Raw genomic sequence first — 11496 nt, forward strand, 5'->3', positions numbered from 1 at the left:
TTATCTGTTATAAAAATAAAAAATAAAAATAAATAAAATGATTTTACAAATATTTAATGTTTATCTCATTATAAAAATAAAAAATGAAAATGAGTCACTCCAACTCATTCCATTTCCCTTGAGCTGTTTCCTCTCAAATTAGGCTGATTACAAACAGATCAAAACTGATTAGGTGGAATATATATACTATGAGCTGTGATTAGTTAGGATAATTATTGCCAACTCGAAATTCCAGGACTTCAAATCTCTTACACTATAACTACAATCGGAATTATGGTCAAATTCGTTTTCAGTCTTTCAGCCATGGCTTTTCAGAAAGTTTTTTGGGCTTCTGTATTCTTCACCTTTCTGCATTCACTGCTTTTCATTGTAGCAGTTGATGTCACAAATATGACCATCGATGAGTATGTCAATTACATCAACCCCCCTGCACTGCACAACTATGAGGTCAACTATTTTCTTTCTACCATGATAATTATTTTGTTTTACATTTGAATCAGAATGTTTTGTTTTGGCCCTTTCAATTATCAGAATATATAATGGATGTTATACAATTGAAAATTTGATTTTTCATTGATGAGGATCGTTTCAAATGAATAACAGTCTTTATCCATAAGAAATCAAAATTTCAATTTTGTAATATCTGATCATGAATGTCATAATAGATCTTAAAGACTAGATAATGGTTTCTATTCATTTGATATAACTGAAATGATAAATATTAAAATAAAAAGTAATTTTGTTAGATAGTTATAGTTTGGAGGTTTTGATGCATGTGTAATGAATGGAGAAATCAAATGAAAACTATTTCTCTGGGTTAACTGTAGATCAGATCTAACTTTGAAGAAGTAATTTTGTTGATAGTTATAGTTTGGAGGTTTTGATGCATGTGTAATGAACAAAGAAATCAAATGAAAACTGTTTCTCTGGGTTACCTTTAGATCAGATCTAACTTTGAAGAAGTAATTTTGTTGATAGTTATAGTTTGGAGGTTTTGATGCATGTGTAATGAACAAAGAAATCAAATGAAAACTGTTTCTCTGGATTACCTTTAGATCAGATCTAACTTTGAAGAAGTAATTTTGTTGATAATTATAATTTGAAAGTTTTGATACATGAACAAAAATCAAATGAAAACTATTTCTCTGGATCAGATCTAACTTTGACTCTGAAACCCGTGACAATTAGCCATGTGATCATACTACTACAGCAGATTGATCAAACTGGGTAGCGCTCATTCTGCACTATCCAGATAAACACTTTGGTGCATATTATAGAAGATAAGTGAAAATTAACGACAGATTTTGGGAAGAAGACAATATTACACAATTCAAATAAAAATTATATACAAAGAGTGCTTAATTTGAGAGGCTTGGCTCATTGTTTTGCACAGAAGAGATTATATAGATATTTGGGGATGACACATTAAGCAAACTAGATCACAATAAAAAAAATATTAATATTCTGTAAATGTATAAGTTTATTTTCATTAACATGCTCTTTAATGTTAGGGTTTATAATTATCAATAAAATGTTAAATAACAAAATTGATGTGACTTCTTTTAAATCTAAAATATATATAGTTGGTGTAATATTAGGTCTTAGTAAAAAATTTAGTTATCTGATTTTATACTAGATAAGGTGCCTAATATAATGGTGAGAGATCTCAATATGAAATTCATTTCGACATAGAGCCATGAATTTTTAGAAAGATTAACTTTACTATGATTGCAATTGTATAATGTTATTGAGTTATTAAGAAATGTAATTTAATGAAGTGAATTTTTAATTGCAAAATTTGTAACTACATATTCAATGTTTATACAATAGTATATTGCTTCTTATTATAATAAACAAGAGGACTAGAACCAAGAGAGAAAAAATATCTTATAGTGACTTTTTTGTTATTTACACAACCTACCCAATTTGAATTAGAATATCTTATAGGTAACAAGTCTTCAAATAAAAAATAATAAGCTTCCATACTCAAAATCCTTTATACATATCTCAATGTACTCTTAGCTACCAATACTATAGTATTCTTGATAATAGAAATCTTGAAAAATGTATCATAAAAAATAATAAATATAGTTAAAAAATATATATGTTATTCAAAAGTTGATTCAGAAGATTTAGCTATTTGTGCTGATTAAGAGAATATATAAATATTAATAAAATACACATCATTATATAAACTAGAACATTACAATCAATTGGCATAATTGAAACACCTATTTAAAACTCCTAAACAATATGCATATTAATCCTTAACATTAGTCTTATTAAGATTAAATTCCCATTCTTATTTTTATAATAATTCACCAAAACATGTTCAGCTGAAATAATTAATAATTTAAACTTTTTAAATTTGTATATCTTTAATGCTTTTTAAGTTCTTTTCTTCAACATAAATTTGAAAATCAAATAATTTAGATAGTTTTATTCTACATATAATGCTCTAATCAAGTATAAAATTAAAATTTAAAACATTTATCTCTTTTCTAATAAAATTGAATACATATTATTTTTAGAAAAGAACAAAAATCTATCAAAGTTTGATCTGAAAGAAATCCACCACCTTTTTCCATAGATAAGATGCTGATGACGTTTCTAACAGTATCAACAAAACATAAGACTCATAGGAGAAGAGTACCAGTAATCATTATAGCTAACTTGACAAGCCTTAAGTTATTAAATGGTGATTTTGAAGATTTTTTTGGGTTATTTTTGTATGAACTTAAATGCTTTCCTGATAAAATGTTATCAGATTCGTTATATATATAACAACAACAACAACACAACAACAACAACAAAAAAAACAAAACAGAAAAAAACAAAAAACTGATCATTTTGAATTTGATGTCTTATATATATTCTCTTCAGGCATCACTTGCTATTGCAAGGTTCTTAATCTCTCTTGTGTGTTACCTTTCAGGACGAGTTTGGGGACAGCATACTGTGTGTAAAGCATAGCGATCAGATATCCCTTAACCCAGAGGGGCATAGTAAGGTATGATTGGTAATTCTGTTATATTTCCAAACTTATATCTCAGAGCTCACTAAGTCTTTATTTCATGAACCTTCTGTAAACCCCTAAAAAACCCATTTGTACCGTTTTGATTACAGAAAAGCTCAGACATCTCATACAAGGGATTGAACATTTCAGTAAAAAGGTGCCCAGAGGGAACTATCTCTGTTAGAGAGATAAAGCACCAACATGTTGAAAGAGCAGGATCTGTAGCTCGCTTCCTAGGGCAAACCAAAAGTTTGGATGCCTCTGATGACGATAGTGTTCAGGAGGTGACCAAGCAATTTAAAATTAGTCTGAAATTAGAAACAATTGAAGTGATAAGGTTTAAGGAAAAGTGTAATGTTTTGATTCTGTTTCTCAGTATGCTTACGTTCAATTCAATGCGGGTGCTGCCACTAAAGCTGAAGCTTTCATTAACACATGGTCTCCTTATGTGACGTCTGACGCCATATACAGTCGTAGTCAGATGTGGGTTATGTCTGCAGATCAGACACAAATATTGGTGTCTGGCTGGCAAGTAAGTAATCCTTTTCACCCATTCTCTAGTCAAGAGGGTCAAATTCATCGTTTTAATTTTTTATTCAGAAAGATTACAGATTATTGACTGCTGTAGAATGGAGGGTTTGATTAAAAAACTCATTTAGGTTTGTAGATTTATTCTATATTTACTAGAGTAATAATATATTCTATATGATTTTTCCTTATCTACATGGGTTTGTACATTATTCCTTATACATTTCATCTGTTTATCTATTGTCCATTATCCTTTTTTTATAATGCTTCCTCCTTAGCGCATCTCTAATGTGAACAACCAGCCAATCTTAGGTAAGGGGACTAATAGTATGTGAAAGTATAGATTGTAACTAACCTAAAGTTCAAATTTGAGGAAAAAGTGTAGGGACTCGGTCACCTAGCTCAGTCCACTCCTGGGGCTCAGTCGCTCCCATTAGTTTTAGCTTCGACGAATTGTAGACTATAGATTTCTGTCTGATTAGTCTGTAACTATTCTTGTAGCTTTGCCACCTATTCCTACACATAGAAAAAGAGAGGAAATTGTTGGGGAGAAATGGGTTTGCCTAAGTCAAACCCCGGTTTTGGAATTAACCTTTAAATGGAATTGTAATGAACTTGAAAGGAAAGCATGTCGTTAGGTAGAAAATGCTAAATCTGAAAAATGGAAGTGCCATATACCTTGATGATGTAAATGCTTCTTTGAAGATGATCATGAATGTTGGTGAAATAGCATGACTCAACATAAAAGACCTAAAAGGACATCACAAAAGACATGCTTGTGTGAAGATTGTTTAAGGTTGCCACTATGAAGAATATGGTGGGATGAAATGTTTTGAATATTGAATACTTGAATGCTTGAATGCCTTATCCTTCATATATTCATGTTCCACAAAAATGAGGGAGGATACATTGCTTATATACCTCTCCCAATAATTTTAGGGTGCCAAAATCGAAGTAAGCCAGCATGGGAAAATATTTCTTGCTCAACCTAGTTGAGCATGCCATGGTTTAAGCAAAGATTAAGCAAACCAAAAGAAGGTTTTGTTGTTATGTAGGGATTGTCATTACTCAAGTGAAAATCTAAAGCCATAGTCATTTCATGATTATCCATTGTGAAACCTAACCCACCCATGACGTTTCATTACCTTAGGTGATCAAAGTGAATGCAAAATTTTAAAGAGACATCTCAAAGAGGATAAAAAAAGATTAATCATGGTGGGTGATCCAAGTAACCTCTACCAGGACTATAAACACCTAGTTGGTAGTAGAGAAAGGCTTAAGCGAAATCAAAGGTACCTATGTTGGGCTATTGATGCATATCTAGTACCAAAGAAATGCCCAACATGTCATTGCAAGAAAGAAAAGGTGGTTTAACCTACATAGCTTGAGTATGAGCATCATTGCGTTACATTATAATCACTTGATAAAGGAATGCACATACATAGGTTTCAAAGGTGAACTTCATGTTCCTTGGTTATTTGTTGCTAATTTAGATTTTCTCAAATTTGAAGATGGCTTTAAATGATTATAGCCTAGGGAGTCAAATTGCAATTGATTCTGGTGTTCTAAAATTTGTTTAGCCTTTTCTCAGAGAGTGGCCATTTGTTATGCTGTGCATAGTCACCTCATCTTTTGTCAAGACAAAACATGGTTGCCCTGCTCAGGACTATGCTTGAGTGGTCTTCAATTCAAGTGGTTTTCCAAGAAGATTTTAAATATTGGGGTTTTTCCTTAGCTTTGAATGGTTTTGGCTAATAGGTTTCTCTTATTCAAAGGCCAATGTGTGTGGGCTTCTTGGATAAGGATTTTTGATAGTCCTCTTAATCTTGTTGGCTGGTTTGATACCTTCTTCCTCTATTGAATAAGATAGGTTGTCTTTGTTTCTATCTTTGTATCACTTCAATTTAGATCTTTTTGGTTTAATTTGTGCAAGAAGCTAGTTAAATTTTCCTTTTTTATATAGGGTTCTTAGTTTTCCCCTTCCTTGGCTTATCATGTTTCAGTTCAATGTTTTTTCTTTGGTTTAAGGTTTTGGGGTTCTTCTTAAAAACTTGTCCTAAAAGAGATTCTTATTTCTAGATTGGGACCCTATTTTACTATTTGTTCATTGATCTGATCAATAAAACTCAATCATTAGTTTCGGTCCTTGTGAAACTCTTTCCTCTTGCCTTAGGATGACCTATCTTATAAAGGTTTTATTGTGTTAATCGCTACTATGTATGTGGTTTAGGCCCTCTCCTGCTTTAATCAAAATAATAAAAATATTTCTTATTTTAGTATAAAATATGATCTAATTTATAATGGTTTTTTCTATATAATTTATATTGATATTGATTTACTCAATAATAAATTAACCTTGTATAAAATTAAAGATTGTTATTTAAATATTGTTAATTAAATTAAAAATTAAAAATAAATTAGTGTTTATAAATTTTATTTTAATAGAAAAAGTCTTTAAGTATGTAATACTTGCAATTCGGTGTGTTAGGCTATGCCATTATACATTTTATATTTAATTTACTTTGAAGTTTAATCTAATATTTTGCTATGACTATAGGTTTATCCAGAATTGTATCAAGATGAGAGACCACGACTTTTTACTTATTGGACGGTAATTATGATATTCTCTTTTAATGAGATGAAAGTTTTGCATGTAGAGAGTTCATCATGACTAACATAATGTGTGTTGGTATAGGCTGATGGTTTTGAAACATCAGGTTGCTATGATCTATCTTGTCCAGGGTTTGTGGTGGCAAGTGGCTCACAAATTCAGCCTGGTAGCCCAATAAAAGATATATCTATAGATGGTGGAACACAATATTCATTTTCCTTACGAATGAGCCTAGTAAGTATTTTTATTTGTTTTATAAAAATCAATAAATAATTATTAAGTGGACAAACATTTTACATAGATTATTTAGACTAGTTAAATATATGCTAATAATAAAATAAATTTAATTTAAGTTAGCTAAAGTTAGGAATTAGATAAAATAAAATGTATTTTATGAAATCAAATGTAAATGTGTAGGGTATTTAGTTTAGGGATCATTGATGAAGCAATAGATTTTGTATAGAATCTATTTGTCAATGATGTAAATATTTATCCTTGATGTGCTCACTATATTAAACTATAAACCTCAAAAATTGTGTAGGTTAATTCTAAGTAGTGTGGAACTAATCTCTAAACTATTAATTTGATCTACTTAAAAGTGTTTCCTAAACCATCTTTTCCTTTTGTCCTTTGTGTCTAAATATACTTCTAATTACTATAATATTTATAAATATCTTAAGGGAAGTTTCGAATTGTGAGCATCAAGTGTTTCCTTGTAAACATATTTATGCTAAAAATTTCATCCCATTATGAGAGAAATAAAAATATGACACTAATTATAGTAAAAAATGATCAAGCTAGGATCATGAGCAAATTATGATAAAAATGCAAGTGGATTTGACAAACTAACAAGATTGAGATAAATCTTCTACTCTTTTGGCTCCAATTGGGAAAAGGAGGGCATTTATAAAACTACCAATATGATATAAAAATAGGAAGTAGAAACATAACTTAATCAAAACATATACATAAATTCTTTCTTAAATTATAGTGTCACTACATATTATAATTACCTTACCCATCTTTTGGACCATACATCTCTCAACTAAGTAGAATAAAGTGTATGGTACAACATGGATAGATGAAACCATTAATAATCCCAAATGTAAAAAAAATAGGAAATTTAGCCATAAGATAGAAACATAAAATGTGCATAACTCTCTAGAAATGACTTATAAATGAATATTTATAAAAGATACCAAAAATACATAATAAATTGATTTAACGTAAAAGGAAAAAACATGATTAAAGTATAATTTATCAAAAAAGAAGAAGATAATAATCCATTGAAAAATATGATCAAAGAAGAGGAGGTTTATATTGAAGTAGCTAAAGGATTTATCTTGTTAGAGAACAAATATTATGTATGCAAACCTAAGAAAGATATTAAAGAAATCTCCTAAAGCTTGGTATTATATATTAGATAAATACTTGCAAGGTCAAGAGTTCAAAAGAGGTGTTCCAAACAACAATATCTATTTAAAAGCTGAAATAATCAATTAATTGCAACATTATATTTAGATGATATCATCTTTGGAGGTAGTAAGAATAGAATGTTTCAATATTTTTCTCAAAAGGTGCAAGAATAATTTGAAATGTTTTTGTTAGGTGAAATATCATTCTTCGTAGGATTAAAAGTCTCTCAATAGAAATGTAGACTTCATTTCACAAACCAAGTATGCTAAATATCTATTAAAAGGGTCCAGAATAGAGGATTACAACTTTGTAAGTATACCAATGGTCATAGAGTTCATGTTAAGTAAGAATGGTGAATCTCCCAAAGTGAACTAAACTTTCTATAGATCTATAATAGGAATTTTTCTTTATATGTGGAGCATTGTAAATTATACTCTAATTATGGAGCCCAATGTCACACTCTCCTAGCTCTCATTTTAGTGTTTCCCACTCCTATGTGCATTGTAGAACCTCTTCTAGCATTCAATTAATGTTTAACTCAAGAATATGAGTCCTTTCTTAATTTAAATCTCATCACACACTTATTTGAGCACTTTCTTTAAGGTGTGTCCTTTATTCTTTATTACTTTAATTAATTATAAGTCCCGTGTCATTTCAAATTTCAAAACACATTTTCCTCCACTTAAATATTAGAAGTTCTAATATCAAGATCCTATTATCTCGTTACCCTAAATTTTTGGACCTATTTTATCAAGACACTGGCAATTGATGAATGGTGTCTGATGCTTTTTGACCAAAATTTTAGGAGGATAATATGTCGGTCTTTCCATTTTTAGATTTATACTCAATGTGAAAAAGGATTATTTTAATTTGGCCTTTTATCAATTTAAGGTTATAATTTTGTATATAAGAAAGTTACCTTCCTCATTTTTTACATCAATTAATTATGCAAATTTGAGATATCCTTATGATGTGAAGGACCTACTCTATGTGAAGCTCTATATGTGCAAATTTAAGGAAATATCAGTTGTATTTAAGTCTTTTTCAACATTTATTCATTATAGTGGAACTTTCAAGGTATGTTGGGGGATGATAGGGAGTCACCAAATGATGATTGGGTTGTACCTCTCCCTAAGGAGTTGGATATGATTTCAATTTTTTCTCATATTTCTCCAATCAAGCTTTAGATCTAAGTTTTAGCATTCAAGTTAATTCTTTTTTCACTTTTGATCATTTGTTTTAAGGTTTAATCTAACACACTTCAGTAGGAGTCTACTTTACATTTATGCATCTCGGTTCATAGAAATCTCAAGCACACTTGAGATTTAGAGCACACACAATGTTTTTAGATTCAAGTTGGCTATTTGTGGAGGTGGAAATAACCAAAACAAGGATTTGATTGAGGAAAACCCTTATATAACAAAAACCACACTTTCTCTTTATTTCACAAATTCACCTTCAAGTTTTTTATAGAGACTGAAGAGAGGAAATTGGTTAGGACCTAGAGACAGAGATCCACTACAAAGTTTATTAAAAAACATGTGGACTAGGGTTCTAAGTGCCTCCATCTACCAGGATTAGGGTGTCTAGCACCATAGTCCTCCAAGTTCAACCTTAGATTTGATAAGAAGTCATAAATTTTTAGAGTTCAAACTCTAGTATAGTTAGTACTATGGAACCTAGTCATAATGTCCACCCATTTTAGCTCTTTTTTAAGGAACGGGTATATTTTTGAGTCTTTGTTTCACTTTTGTATCTTCTCTATAGTTTTAGTTTCTAGATATCAAATTGTTCAATCAATTTATATGTTCATTTATGCATGCTTAGGACCTAGTTAGTTTATATTTTGGATTAAACACACAATCATTTAGAGAAGAAAAATAATAGAGACCGAGGAATTTTCTTGACTCCATTTGGATAATACTTAGTCAAGCATATCACCCCTTTAGTGATTTGCATTCTAATGTATAGTTGAAAGAAGGTTTTTGTCCTATTGAGTTAATATCTAGTTTTCCCATACCTCTTTCGCCCCTAAACAATATCATAGCATCAAGATTAGATATTATCCAACAAACTAGTATGGTAGAAAGGTTTTAAGTAGCTCATAAAGAGAGACATATATAGGTACTAAAAATAATCTTCAAATACTTAAAAGGAACCCTGGATTTTGGCTTATGGTACACAAGAGGTGAAGACTTTACCTTAAGAGCATATATAGATGTGGATTGTTGTGAAAATAATCAATACAAAATTATGTAGAGAATAAAAAATGACACACACATGTTTATGTAGAAAACCTAGTAAAATTATACCAAGAAAAAACCATGGGCAAAGATCTTTTATATTGTATTTCTTAGGAATTTTCACAATTATAATTTTTTTCAAAAGTGCCAAGAAAACATGACTTCTCGTTGAATTGTACATCCAAGTTGTAAAGTCCTAATTGAAGATTTTGGTGGTTAGATGCTTAAACCTAAAAGAAAATGTTTGCATCTTATTGCCATCATTTTCTCCACTAGTTAATTCTAGAGAGAAAACCTATAGCTAATATTTATCATTTGGGGATTATTATTTTTCTAATATGATTTAATGTGTGGGTTTATTTGGCCCCACAATCAATAGACCCAACCATGATTTAAAATAATTTCAATAATGTAAGTTTACTCCAAAAAGGATGAGTAGTAGGCTATTCAAATAATAACTTAAAACATGAAACATTGAACTTCCCATTTGAGGAAAGAGACTAAACAATCCTTTCCTCACAAGGAATAACAAGAAAATGAAAAGCTAAAAGAGTCTCCTAAAAGGCCATGAGACTGAGATCCATAGAAATGGATTTTTCCCAAGTTCTATTGGACACACAATCAACCAACCTACATAAAAAAAACCTTGACTCAACTCAAAGAGCTTGAAATGATATATCTCTTCTCAGTGCATTTATGTACACACACACATATACGTTCATATTCAAATAATTAAAAATTATAATGTATATTAAACTACATGTTTTCATACAAATCATATTTCACAACTGATTAATACCTTAGACCTTCCCTTAAATTTGTTTAGTTTTATTTTTAAATACCATTGAATCTTATATAAGCATTAGTAAGATGGTATAAATTATGAATAAATGAAAATTCAATGTAAGACATGAATTTTTAATTAGGATAAAAATATCTAGATGTTTTTTAATATTTCAAAGTTAGGTTATTATGATTTCTATGTGCTATATTTATTTGGTATTTTAAAATATCTAGTTCTAATTTTAAATGTCTTTTTCAGGAAATCCAATCCAACACTCCTGTGTGGGCATTATATGCTAGTAACAACCTTGTTGGTTATTGGAATACGTCTTTCATACCATCATTGGGAAAATTTGGTGATCAAGTTGCTTTTGGAGGTGAGGTTAAGTTTCATTCCAAAGGTGCTGGGACTCCACATACAAATACAGATATGGGTAGTGGGCACTTTCCAGGGAGCGGTGATAAAAAAGTAGCACATATTAGGGAAATCAAAATAAGTGATACTTCTGGAAAGGAAATTGATCCATCATCAGAAATTATGCATAATCATAAAGAATGTTATGATGTACAATATAATGTTTATGAGGAACCATATGGGCATACTATCTTTTTTGGAGGCCCTGGAGGAGATGTTCCTCAATGTCACAACATAGGCATATAGGCATATAGTATATTTTCTCAAAATTTATAAAGAACATATTATTTTTATATTAATTAAGAAGAGTTATGATTTATTTATATATTTGTAATTTTTTAATTAAGATCACATAGAAAATTGTTTTGCTTTTCAAAACTTTGGTATCAACATGAAATACATATACTATGTTAGAGACTTATTTTACATGAGGCATGTTCTCTTTTTTTCTTATAATATTAGAATTAGCATATTTTTTTAAGAA

General features: G+C 29.9%; 1 protein-coding gene across 1 annotated transcript; it reads left to right on the forward strand.

Moving 5' to 3' along the window:
* The first annotated feature begins 273 nt into the window (after positions 1–273).
* On the forward strand, positions 274–11258 carry LOC131033781 (protein neprosin-like). The gene is made up of 7 exons (XM_059217142.1): positions 274–447; positions 2936–3010; positions 3127–3300; positions 3393–3548; positions 6102–6155; positions 6240–6389; positions 10857–11258. The coding sequence occupies exons 1-7, from the start codon at positions 274–276 to the stop codon at positions 11256–11258; spliced, it is 1185 nt and encodes a 394-aa protein (XP_059073125.1).
* The last annotated feature ends 238 nt before the right edge of the window (positions 11259–11496 follow it).

This window comes from Cryptomeria japonica, chromosome 3, assembly GCF_030272615.1.
Source record: "Cryptomeria japonica chromosome 3, Sugi_1.0, whole genome shotgun sequence".
Classification (NCBI taxonomy): Eukaryota; Viridiplantae; Streptophyta; class Pinopsida; order Cupressales; family Cupressaceae; genus Cryptomeria; species Cryptomeria japonica.

Bases quoted from the DNA above. Each gene is read 5' to 3' on its own strand.
- LOC131033781 (XM_059217142.1), top strand. From the start codon at position 274: ATGGTCAAATTCGTTTTCAGTCTTTCAGCCATGGCTTTTCAGAAAGTT. The intron at 3,011-3,126 runs GTATGATTGGTA...TTTTGATTACAG, and splicing joins ACCCAGAGGGGCATAGTAAG to AAAAGCTCAGACATCTCATA. The intron at 3,301-3,392 runs GTGACCAAGCAA...TCTGTTTCTCAG, and splicing joins ATGACGATAGTGTTCAGGAG to TATGCTTACGTTCAATTCAA.